The sequence below is a fragment of the Nelumbo lutea genome, chromosome 3, assembly GCF_056320005.1.
Source record: "Nelumbo lutea isolate HS-2025 chromosome 3, American lotus-T2T, whole genome shotgun sequence".
Classification (NCBI taxonomy): domain Eukaryota; kingdom Viridiplantae; phylum Streptophyta; class Magnoliopsida; order Proteales; family Nelumbonaceae; genus Nelumbo; species Nelumbo lutea.
The window spans coordinates 29,836,204-29,849,892 of record NC_142686.1 but is presented as its reverse complement, the minus strand read 5'-3'; the positions used below and the strand labels follow the sequence as shown (position 1 = coordinate 29,849,892).

The 13,689-nt window shown below is 37.2% G+C and overlaps 1 protein-coding gene across 1 annotated transcript in view; it reads left to right on the top strand.

Annotated features, from left to right (window-relative positions):
• LOC148863952 (E3 ubiquitin protein ligase RIE1-like) overlaps positions 1-9,155 on the top strand; it is a 33,075-nt gene extending 23,920 nt beyond the window's left edge. Inside the window, exons 3-5 of the mRNA XM_088978688.1 lie at positions 1,519-1,651; positions 1,754-1,912; positions 8,723-9,155. Of these exons, the coding sequence (XP_088834814.1) occupies positions 1,519-1,651; positions 1,754-1,912; positions 8,723-8,887 (457 nt within the window). The 3' untranslated portion in view covers positions 8,888-9,155. The remainder of the gene's footprint in view (positions 1-1,518; positions 1,652-1,753; positions 1,913-8,722) is intronic.
• Positions 9,156-13,689: the final 4,534 nt, after the last annotated feature.

Here is a 13,689-nt window from a genome sequence, read left to right as displayed (position 1 = left end):
AAATTCATTGTTCCTTTAAACTCAAGAAATTGCTTCACTTGGGATTTGGGTTTTCAGAGGGGTATAAGAGACTCCAAACTCTAGAATGTACTTACTTTACTCCAATGGTTGGAAGAAGTATTTCTTGATCCTTCTAAACTAGATAACTGAATTTGGACTTGTACCCCTTCAGGCTCTTGTTTTTCCTTTTTCAAAGCCTTGTTTCAATCTTCCTCTAGCTCTCTGCTTCTCTTTCAAGTTAAGGAGGTATGGTGTTAAGCCTATCCCTCCTAGAATTGGTGTTTTTTGTTGGCAGTTGTTTATGAAAAGATTAATACTGGCATACTGCTGACTTACTCCAAAGAAAACAACCAAAGTGGTGTGTATCCCCTCATTGCTATACCTTGTGCAAGGCAAATGGTGAGAGCTTCTATCACTAATCTACTGTTCGTTTGGCTCAGTTTGGAAAGAGTACAAATACAAATTTGTAGAGCCAAAACCTTGTATTTTGTATGTATTTGCACTATACATATTTGTATTTGTACTCCTTCCAAACTGAGCCTTTATTACTTTTGTTTGGGAATGGTCTTTCTCCTTTTTTGGGTGTAGGTGGATCCCTCTGGTGGATGTTGTGGATGTTCAAAGCTTACTTGCTCCATCTTTCTTCGTATGGCCAAAAAGGGGAAGAATTATGTGGAGATGTTTAAGAGCGGCAGTATTATAGACAATTTGGGAAGAAAGTAACTCTAGAATTTTTTTAGAGAATGAGAGAAGCAATGAAGATTTAGTGGAAATAATAACAATCAGAGTGGTACATTGGTTGAAGTCCTCGAATACATTTTCAAATGTGTCAATGGATGACTTCTTTAGAAGGTGGAAGGAAGTGGCTGAATCCTACTCAACTAAGCCCGTCTCCAATTACCATTGGTCTCCTCCAGACAGAGGGTCCATTAAACTTAATTTTGATGGCAGCAGTATGGGAAACCCTGGTTTATCAGGTATTGGTGGGGTTTTAAGAGATGAGGAGGGAAAAATTCTAACTCTTTACTCAGAACCAGTTGGGGACGGAGACTCTCTTGGAGCAGAAGTGTTGACTCTGATGGAAGGTGTTCAAAGGGTGAAAGATCTGAACATTAGGAAGTTGATTGTTGTGGGAGATTCAAAACTGGTAGTAAACTGGTTACAAGGAGAGGAATCAAAGCTTTGGATATACATTAACGAAAATCCCCTTCAATTGGATTAAACGTAGTGATAACTTGTTAGCTGATGCTTTAGCCAAACAAGGGGTGGGCAGAGAATCTCTATTCTGGGCACTTCTGTAAATGAGGGGAACAGTTGGTTGAGAGAGAGCAGATTTTCTCTCTCATTGACTGACATTTACTTTTGTAATTCTTCGCTGTACACTTCTTTCTATTTCCCTAATGAAATGAAATTATGCAGTTATTGATAAAAAATTATGTCTATCAATTGTTCAACATAATGCATGCAACAATTCATCATAAAGAATGTTTGAATATTTCTCATAATGAATTCATGCAGGTTGGCTGTCGTATTTCTTGCGTTCGATGTGTTCTTTGCCATCTTTTGTGTTGCTTTGGCATGTTTGATTGGGATTGCTCTCTGCTGCTGCTTGCCTTGTATTATTGCAATTCTTTATGCTGTGGCAGGCCAAGTAAGCATATAATGATAACGCATAATATAATAAGATTCTTCCAACTGATTGGATGCCTTCAAATAGCTAACTTTTTCTATCATTCTGAGCATGAATATGCAGGAAGGTGCATCAGAGGCAGATCTTAGCATCCTTCCAAAATATAGATACCAAATCGGTAGCAATGATGAAAAGCCTAGTATAGGGACAGGATTAATGGTCCCTATGGTAACAAGCAGTGGATACTTGACAGAGGAACGTGTCCTTTTACCTGAAGATGCGGTATTTATTTTATTTTATTTATTTATTTATTTTGATAGATAATGAAAATTTGTTTGAGGAGAAAAAAGAAATAACAAGATGAGTGAGCATCCCTAGTGAGGCACCATACAAGTAGGGGAAAAAACAAAGCGTTTGGTATACACGGAGTGCCCTTGAGCCCTTGAGGAAGAAATATAATATGAAAAAAAATCTTACAAGGCCATCCAATCACCTTTTCATGTGGGGCCTCGAACAATGTTATGAGGCTGAAGTTATTCATTGACTTGTAAAAGGGACTAGACTTCAAAGTAAATTAATTAGAGAACACTGATCAAACTAGTAATTTGGTTACAGGACCTGTATAAGATACATGAGATATTGAGATTATTTAGACTTCAAAGTAAATTGATATCTTTATAATGTTTTAGTCTATGGCACCCAGACAATAATACCTACTTGGAGTCTTGGACATGATACAAAAAATGGAGACACTATTTTTTTTTCGGAAACGATAACTTCATTAATACAATTTAAGAATAACTTTCCAGAGTTAAGTACAGCTGTCAACCCCTAAACAGGTGTTGAGCCTCAGTAATCTTTCTTACAAAACTGTCCAGAACATTCTCTCCCTCACAGTTCCTTGTTTAGCCAATGTGTCAGCTAAACCATTAGCCGATCTCCTTGTCCATTTGAAGCATGCACCGATCTCCCTTGTTGTGTTGAGGATTTCCCTTATGGGCTGTCTTTAAATCCAGGCTCCCAACTTTCCAGATTGCAGCCACTCAATCAACAATTTAGAGTCTCCCTCTATCTCAATTTGGTGTAACTGCAATTGTTTGGCATATCTTACACCTTGAAGGAAGGCCATTACCTTCGCTCTCAATGAGTCTCCCACTCCTATTGGTCTTGAAAACAACCACAATTCTGCCATTTTCATCTCTGTATACTCCTATACCTGAAGGGCCCGGGTTACCTCTAGAACTCCTGTCAAAGTTCAATTTAACTCTTTGTTGTGTTGGTGGGGACCACAATTCCTGTACAATAGGTTTTATGGAAGTTGTAGATGCTACCACTTCCCAATTCCTGTAAATGTCTTCAGCGGATAAGTTTTTAAACAAATCCAAAGTTTTCAACCATTGAATAGTCATAGTGATTATCCTTTCTACAACTGCCTCCTTGAATTTCTCCACTCCTTCAAAGATTCTATTGTTCCTTTCTTCCCAAACTGACTGACCATAAGATAGATGCTCTTGTAGCTCTCTACATTAATCTTCCATGTCTCTTCGGTTGCCTGAAAAAGCTTGGGTCAAAAAGGCTTGCCACATCTGGTGGAGGTGTCCACCTGCTACCAAAGATAGAAAAGAACCAGGCCCAAATAAAGCACACAAATGGACAAGAAATTAATAGGTGTGTGATCGTCTCACCAGATCCCAAACAGAGGCTACAAACATGGGGTGATAGGCATACATTCGGCCTTTCTCTTTGCAACATATCTAGAGTATTGATTTTTTGGAGAACCACTTCCTAACAAAAAGCCCGAATTTTTGGGGGTACAGGCTGACACCAAATCTCCTTTGAAGGAAAGCTCCTTGTAAGGTTTGATAATTGAATGAGGACATCAAAGGAGGAACAAGTGACACGCCAAATGGGGAAGGTTTCCAAATTCTACTGTCCAAACAAGATTGATCCAGGTAGGTTGATCCCAGAAGGTTAATTAATTCATCCACCATTGTCATTTCCGACTCCCTTAGACCTCTCCTCAAACCCAAGTCCCAAGAGTTATTAGTAAAAACTGAAGAGGCACTATTTCAATATGTACATCTTACCAAATTTGATTTAACTTGTGACATATAAAGATTCTTTTTTATAAATAAACTTGTTACACGTAGCATTTTATATGTTCTAAAACTGTTAATACCATATACTCTAGAAGTGTTTCCAGTATTGGAGATATAGATGTGTCATGAGGGAGATGTAGATATGCAGTGTTTAGAAAACCAGACCAGACCGGCTGGTCAAATTGGTTGAACCGTGACCTGGGGTCTTGACTGGTTCGGTCACACCCCAATAACCAGATTTGCTCAAAACCCACTGAAAACCGGCTGACCGGCCAGTTTAACCGGAAAACCGGTGAACCAGTCCCAGTTTCATGAAACCGCCTGGGTCCATACACAAGTGAAATTTTAAAATGTTGTTAACAAGATTTGAACCCAAGACCTCTTATTTTCATTAGATTACTTAATTACCACTAATCCACCTCTTTACTTATACTAATTAATGACTTTTTTGTATATATTACATTACTATGCACGTATTTTAAAGAAAATGTAAGTTAAAAGGCTTAAACCCCAGTCATTTTGTTTTAAAAATTAAGTGGCTTACCATCCATCCATCATATTTAAGCACATTAAAAAAAATTGTAAAATATATTATATAGTATTTATATGACCCGTAGTATATATGTATATTCCACGCCATCACGGTTCAACCCCAATTGAACCTCTGAACCTGTGCACATCTCCCATCTCCAGTTCTATGCCCGGTCTAGTTCTCTGAACATTGTAGATATGTATGCTGTCTTGAATCCTCAAAGAGTTAAAACCTGAATTGATGCAAGGAAGAATTCAAAATTTTGTTTAATAAACACATATTGATTGGATCCGCTGACCACAACACATTGCTGGCCACGTTCACCCAGCTGTACATCAGGAACATCAGTTGTACTTTACATCACCAATATTCCTGATGTGTGGCTGGGTGAACATGGCCAGCAATGAGTTGTGGTCAGCAGATCCAGACTCAACAAAAATAGGGTTCAGCTCCTTTATTTTCTCAAATTTATTTTCTTTCTTCAATTATTTTCATATGTAATTTTCTATTAAAAAACTCCATTGCCTAGGAGTATGTTTTGCACAAAAGGACAAAGATTCTTGGTTGGGAGAAGACTCGAAAAGTATGGAGTCTAGGGTATTAGATGGAACTTTGAAATGAAATTTGGTTAAATTAAATGTTAAGAAGATCTATGGGATCATCCAAATATGGCAGTAAGGCATCAACTGAATATGTTTTGGCACAAAAGGGAAAAAACTGCAGAAATGGAGAAAATTTTAGGTTTCATCATAAATTGATGAACTTAAGGAAAACATACCTGTATCAATTCTAGTCCTTGTAGAAATGTTGAATGAACTTCTGAGCTTTTGATAGTTGTAAACACTACTTATAGGATTGCAAAAGAAGAGAGAGAGAGAGAGAGAGAGAGAGAGAGAGAGAGAGGGAGACTGGAATCATTCAATGAGCATAATATGAATAAAAATCATTGAAATACCATTCCATTAACAATTGCCACATTTTGACTCTATATAGGCTAGTCTTAGAACTAGAAAAACAAAATTTACAACATAGCTTCCATCACTAAGCCATCCCACTTTTATTAACTTTATATGTATCTTAAAATTTTTATATGTATCTTAAACATGAACAAAAGAACTAAATCTTAAATGATTTAGTGGATTTGATAGATGTATCTTAAAATTTTGTGCACATTATTTTTGTTTTTGTAAATAAAAATAATAAGATTATAGAAATAAAACATTAATAATAATTTGCATTAACTTATAAAAATACATATATTTTTAAAAGGCATCCCACTAATTTGCATTAACTTATAAAAATGCATTATTTTTGTGCACATTATTTTTATTTTTGTGCACATTATTTTTATTTTTGTAATTTGCATTAATATTTTTGTAAATATTAATAATAATTTTTATCTTAAACCACTAATTTGCATTAACTTTATTATTTTAATTTGAAATTATCAAATCCACTAATCTACATCTATATCAAAATTTGATTTTTTATTTCAAAAAATTATTTTCTTTTTTTGATCAATAACAACTTCAGCAATTTTATTAAAATATCACAAAAATAGTTACAGCAAGGAAGACAAACACTCTTATCTTCCAAAAACAACTTAAGTCCTCAAAGAAGGAAAAGGAAAAAAAGAAGCAATTTAGTTACAACTTAGCCCAGAACATTACATCCCTTTCTATCCCCTGTTTAGCTAGCCCATCAGCTATAGAGTTAGCTGTTCTTTTAACCCAACTCATCCTGATTTCCATTTCCCACACCAGCCACTTGAACTTTCTTCTCTTATTGCTGTACTTCCATAATTCACAGTTGTCTTTCATCAGCCACCCTATTACTACCTCCGAGTCCCCTTTAATTATGAGTTTTCTGTTGTCCATCTCCTTAGCTTTCTGAACTCCTTCCACAACTGCCAAGATCTCAGCTCTAAGAGAATCCCCCACTAAAATTGGACCTGAGAACATGGATGAAATGACCCCGTTCTCATCCCTAGAAACACCCCCAATCCCTGATTGTCCAGAATTCCCCCTACAACTCCCATCAAAGTTAAATTTTAGGAATCCAGCAGGTGGGGGTGTCCAAGACACCTTCAGAACTTATTTGGACTTCATACAACTTGCAATCTCACCCCACTTCCTCAACATGTCATCCACTGTGTAGTCTATGAATAGCTTTAGAGATTTCAGCCACTGTACAGCCCTGATATGGATCATAGCCCTCAATTCTTCAGTCCCTCTCTCTTCATCCGAGAAGATTCTAAGATTTCTTTCTTCCCATAAAGACCAGCATACTGTAGCCCTCAGTCCTCTCCACATCCTTTCCCTTTTCATGCGCCACCTGAACAAAGAAGGAGAAAATAGGCTCTGCTCTGCAAATCTGATGGAGGGTTCCACCTACGCCCAAAGAGAGAAAAAGTCCATTCCCAAATTGACTTTGCAAATTGGCACGACAGCAGTAAGTGAAAACCAGTCTCCCCATCTGTTTTGCATAGAACACACCAATGAGGTGATAAGCATGTATTGGGTCTCTTCTTTTGAATCAAATCACCAGTATCGAATCTTTCCAGATAGGCTTCCCAACAAAAACTACCAACCCTAGGAGGAATTGGTCTGCACCAAACATCATTAACCGGGAAAGGGGAGGTTGCAGGACTGGTGGACTGCCATAAGACTTTGAAAAAGGAAGCACAGGAAAAAGAGCCTGTGGGGGTCAAGGTCCAGGTTTTAGAGTCCACCTTAGAGGGGTCAATGAAGACATTATCAAGAAGGTCAAGGAGGATCAAGACACTGTGGAAGTCAGAGTCCCTCACAGCCCTCCTTAATCCCAGGTTCCACCCAAACCCAGAACTAGAGGAGGAAGGGGTGATGAAAAAGGAAATTGGCTTATTTTTAAACTCAGAGAGGGCATACAAGGAAGGAAACTAGTCCTTAAGTGGAACATTCCCCACCCATGTTTGTTCCCAGAATTTTATGCAAGTGCCAGAATTCAAATCATTCCTAACAAGTGGGGAGAAGACTGGAAGCAAATCATGAATGGTTTTCTAAGGTGAATTGCTTGTGGACCTTGCTCTGCTTCCAACACCCCATCCATTCTGCTCCATCTCATGTATACTTGCCACTATTCTAGCCCATAGCTTCTCCTACTACAAAGGAGACCTCCACAACCACTTTCCCAAGAGGGTCGAGTTCCTTTTCCCGATATTCCCGAGCGCCAAACCTCCATAAGCTTTACTCCTAGTCACCATTTTCCAGCTAACTCTATGGTCCCTCTTCTCCTCTCCCGGCTCCCAAACTCTCATTAATCTCTCCAACCTACTGGAAACCTTCACTGGAATTTTGAACAATGAAAGGAAAATTATGAACTTGTACATGATATGCATTTTAGAAAATTTAACAAATATGATATATTTCAAGTTAATATTATCTGTTTTTATAAATTATTAATTGGTATTTTAATTTACATTTGAAATTTTAATATTTAGTTGACTTTTTTTTTGTTAATGTTAAAAAATAAAATTGTAAATAAAAAGTAATTGATATAATAATTAAAATACAATAGGTGCATAAACATTTGTGTCTTGGACTCTTCATTGATGTATTGTCAATAAAATTGTATGATATCTATGCATCCAGATAGATAAATTGTAATATATTTTTTCATACATACTATTAAAATATACATTTCCTATGTATTTATACATTATTTATAACTATTTGACGTTAAATTTAGTGCTATTAATGTATTTATGAAATTTATGTGTTTCCTTAGCGTATTCAAACATTTCCATATTTCTCATTCGTACCTATGCATTTTCAAAACATATATGTACTTGTATCCGTATCCGAGTTGTCCAACACAATACCCAATGTTGACACTTTGATCCTTGGCCCATACATCATTTCCTTATCTAATTAACTTCAAATAGTCAAACGAACTTCTATACGTAGTCTTTGGCACACTATTACTCGTATTGAGAATTTCATAAAACTCACGGGTCGTTTTGACCTAACCAAGCCTTCATGAACCATGTTCTACCATTCAAGGTTCTAAATATCGATATCTTTGGCTGTCTTTATTTTTTCAAACTGGTTTAGGGGGGTCGGTTTAAGGCCCATCTCCCCCCCTGAAACTGGTTGGACCTGAAACATCCATTGTAGGGACATATTGGAGGGTCACCGATACGATATGTATTGGCAAATGCGCCCCAATGAGTGATGAAATTTAAATCCTTGCTACCATTCTCAATAAGTTGATGTTCATCATATGAAGCTCTACCTTATTGAGGCTTGTGAATGGCAGTGGAATGCATGAGTTCAACATTGATTTAGGTTGGTAAAAGTTGTCAAAGTAATACAATTTTATTACTTTTCAATCCATCATATCTGTTACAGTAAATCTCTCTCCCTCCCTCTCTCTCTCTCTCTCTCTCTCTCTCCCTCTCTAACTTCCGATCTGCTATTGTAGGAATGCTGTATTTGCCTTAGCTCATATGAAGATGGGGTAGAACTCCATACTCTTCCCTGTAACCATCATTTCCATGCCACATGCATTGTGAAGTGGCTTAAAATTAATGCAACATGTCCTCTTTGCAAGTACAATATTCTCAAGGGAAACAACGAGCAGGTGTAAAGAAGGCAAAAAAGAGAATTACAAGCAGCCAGTCACTATGCTCAGCCAGTGTGTGTGTGTACATACAGTCATCAAAAAAAGAAATGCAACTACTCCAGTGTGATCATCAGATCTGACACGGGAGTTAGACAATTGAGCGTCCGTTGGAAATTAATCCTTCATTCTCTTTTGGAGTTGGTTCTTTTATCAAATGTTTGTCCTTTCATTGCACAAGTTGTACTTGATTTATCTGATACAGGAAAGAACAAATTTGCAGTCTTTTTCCCCATTTCCAAGTTTATCTGTAGAGTGGAAAATGTCTTCAGTTTTTTTATGTATTAGCATTTTCTCATTTGAGATCTAGACCAAAGAATAAAACAGATCGTATTGGTCTTACTTCACAGCAAATGTGAGTAAACTAAAGTTGCTGCACTGCAATTGATGCTTCCGCTGTTGAACTTCCTGGTCAAAAACTAACAAAAAAAAAAGGTCATCTTTGAGAGAAACAAGAGCAAATGGCATCAAAATCTCTTATCATGCCTACAATAGGCAAAGGCTGGCTGTTTGTGGACAAGGCAAATGGTCAAGATGGCATTTACAGATGGAAAGATGCGATCACTCAAGGTCGAATGTCTACTTATTGGAGCTCGAAAAGAGCCATTCAGCACATAGGCACAAAGCAAGATCAATATCTTGAGTGACCTATCATTTTGCCAACTACTGTATGCTGTTTTGCATGGACCTCCAGTGCTAAATACTTATGGGACTGTAAGGAATTTGATCATTCTTCAGTCAAGCAAATAACCAAAAGTCTGAAAATATAAGAGATTATTGGGTCGCATTTGAGTATGAAGCAAATGTCTTCCGATCATGAATTCCTTGTATCAAGAGGCTTTGAGAAGTTAAAAAAACACGCTATGAATTTGAGAGAATGAGAAGTAGAATGGGCCAATGAAGGCGCCCAGACATCAGACGGATCAACAGGATTAATTAGCATGTATACTGCTAAAACTAGTCCACTGATAATGCCTGCATCAGTAACCACCTTTGCAAGTTTGCTCTGATACAGAGATCAAATGGACAAGAATTCAGAGTGTAAGTTTGCATATAGAGTTATGGATTCCAGTTCTTCTCATGGATGATATCTTGGAATTCCCATGTGAAGCTTCAAAAATATTTGGCTTCAAAAGAGGTTAAAAACTATTTGGCAAGAAATATTCCCTATCAAAAAAAGAAAGAAATATGAAGTCTTACGCTGTTCCTGCAATGCTCTATTTGACCACATTTTCCCATCGACACTAGGGACGCAAATTGGGTTACTGATCCACGGACCCAGCAAAATTAGGGTTTGGTTGGAGTCGTTGGACTGAATTGAGTAGAACATTGGGTTCCCGTAAGGGATGGGAAAAGCCAAATCCCATTGAATGAACCAACCTGGAAAATTAAGGATTGGGACTAACATTTCTCCCTGCCATGAATGATGGATCCCATCCATTTAACCGTTCTCCTACTCTCACCCTCGAATGAATACCACTTGGAAGGAACTGGCCATATCCACCTATCTGAATGCAATCCCAAACATCAAGAAATTCTAACCTACCTCTAGCACAAGTAAATACATGCTGAATAAACTGTTTGGTTCCTATTTTATTCATCACTCATTGGATAAAAGGTTAAATAAATATTTATAACAGTTTTGAGCTGCATTTTGTCAACAACCCCAAACATCAAGCAGAAGTGTTAAAAAAACAATTGATAACAAGGCAATATTTTAATGATATAGTTCCACTCAAGAACAAAGTTTTAGGTTCTCTATGTTCTTGGTTAAGTGTACAAAGAGCTTTTATTGGTATTCAGCTTTTGCCCTTTTTGCAAGCTGGACCTTTTTTTAACTGATCTCTCAGATCTTTTTGTAAATTCCCAATGTACAGGTTCTCATTGTACATCATGGGCTGATGCATTTGGCTTTCTTTTGCAATACAATACTTTACCTTCTTCAAAAAAAAGAAAAAAAGAAAGAATGAAATAGCAAGCCAGAGGGAGGGATCAAATAGAATTCAGCCCACTCCGACCATATGGAAAATACCCCACCAAAACATCGAGTCCCTCAGTATTACTCCCAAACCCACCTACATGCAGAACATCAGAAACAGGGCAGACCAATCCCAAGTCCCCAAGAATCAGACACCCTCATCATCACAACATACAAAGACAAGGAAATAAATGGATACCTAAACCCCTTAAAACATTGCAAAGTCATGTAATAACTCTGACACCCCCTTGGATATTCCCTGTTGTCAACCTTATCCCCTGCTTCAAGTACCACCAAGAAACAAACAAGAGGTCCAACCAAAATATTGAAGCCCTTCATGCCACAGTAATAATGCCACACAACACACACACACACCATCCCTTACCTTCCATCCCATCAAACCTCATCCTATGTTTCAAGTATCTCTACTGCTAAAAATGCACAAGTATCTTTTCCCTTGGTCCAGAATCTGGGCCATAGGATGTTTCAACAGAAGATAAGAGGGAATGGAGTTGGGAGAAATCAAGACAGCTTTCTGTTCAATCTTTCTATAGTTGTCGATCTCAGCAACAGGACACTAATTTCCCTTGGTCCAGAACCTGGTGTCAATACATCCCTTCCAAGGTAGATTTCTTAGTTTGGACTGCTACCCTTGGAAAGTGTTTAACTTCTGACAAATTAATCAAAAGAGGAATGGACAGGATCAATGAGAGTTGCAGTCTATTTGGGGTCTGCACTGAGTCTTTAGATCACTTTTCATTCACTGTAGCTTCACTCATCAATTGTGGGTTATGCCTTTGTCTTGATTTGGTTTATAAGTATGCCAACTTGGTTCTCTACTTCCAGCTATTCTAAGGAAGGAAGTTACAAATATTAAGCAGAAGAGGAGGTGCTTATCCAAAAAAATGGTAGAAGAGGGAGAACCCTGTGGAGCATATTCCCTGCTGCAATCATCTGGGTAGTGTGGAAGGAAAGGAATCAAAGAATTTTTAAAAATAAGCAGAATGAAATGGCTCTAGTAAATAGGGGTGCTCACGACTCAGTTACTGAACCGTGTGGTTTTTTTTCAACTGAACCGACTTGGTCGGTTTCTTAATAATTCAAACCAAAACCGAACCGATGGAACCAGTTAACTGCAGTTCATTTTTTTGGGTTTTTTTGTGCAGTAACCTTCCACTCAAAATTAAAAGAAAAAAAAAAGAAAAAGGAAAAAAACCTTCCCTCCATCAATCAATTTACGTATTAAAATAAATTGATTTTAATTTTTTTTTTCACTTTTAATCAACATTCATTTAGTAAAATAAACTGAACTATTAATCAACATTCATTCACTCATTCGGTAACAATCCAAAAAAATGAAAAAATACACTATAAATGAACAAGTTGAAATGAAAATACAAGCTGAAGCCTGAAGGCCTGTATATTTATGCAAAAAAATTAAAAAAATACACTACAAATAATATTTATGCAAAAAAAAATAAAATAAATAATTTAAACAAGCTGAAGGCCTGAAGTCAAACTTGGACAATGAACACCAAAAGTGATGGCCGATTTGCCAGTGTCAGACTGGTTGCTGTCACCTGAACCTGAAGTGAGAGGTGGCGGAGATGATAGGTGTCGCCAGAGAGGGAGTAGCTGGCGCCTGCCTTTGGTGGCTTGGTGCTTGTTGGCGACCAGCGTTGCTGCAAAGCGGCAGAGGAGATGACAGGCGAGAGAGAGAGAGAGAGAGAGAGAGAGTGAAAGAAAGAGATCAATTCTGGGCCTTCTGGCGTGGCTATAACAGAGAAGGGATGGGGAGAGAACGTTGGAGGACGACCGTCGATCGATGCCGATGTCAAATGATGGAAGATGACGACCGGTGCCGGAGGAAAGCAAGGGTTTTCAGTTTTGGTATTAACCTTTAGGTATCAAAGAAGGGGAAAGGGGGAAAACTCAAAAAGTCAAATGGTGATGGGTTTATTTTGATTTAAAAAAATAAATATATATAATATATAATACATAATATATATTACTGTATATATATACCGGTCAGTTCGGTTAACCGCCAGTTTTTTAAAAAGATTAGCCAAAACTGAACCGAAACTTGCAATTCTTTAAGAATAACAAACGGAAACCAAACCGACTAGTTCGGTTAACCAGATTTTTGGTTCGGTTTAGGTTGATTTTTTAATCCAGTTTGGTTTTTCGGGCTTTCTTTCTCACCCCTAGCAGTAAAGAAGAATCACAAAGGAACCTTGTGCTCATGGCTAACAATTTGAAAGCATTTTCAATGAGTCCAACCAGTATTTTTTTATGTTGGGACTCTGTTTCCTTAATTTTTTGCAAAGACCTTTTTTGTATATCCCTATTTACAGCTTTTCAATGTACTCGTGTAGGTGCACATCTTTCAAAGTTTACTTCAATACAATAAAATACTTTGCTTTCTTTCGATTGGTATCTCTAGGTTCTTATATTTGTTTCCTCAATTATCAAGTCTGCAATCAATGGGATTCAATTATTTCTCAAATCCTTAACTAAAGAATCTAAAATAAATTTTATTTCAAAACTCATGACCACCTAGCAATTTGTTAGACTATAAGAACTATATACAGATTGGAAAGGAAAAGGACTATATTTCTTACACCAAATGAGTTGATAACAATAACCACCATAATCACATGTGTCTTTTGGATGGAAAAAACAATAAAAAAGGAAATCTATAGAATAGATAGTTTTGACAGACTACAAAAATAAAAATTGAAAGTCTCGGCCATGTTTCTGCCTATGCACCAGTGTGCAATTTGTAGAGATT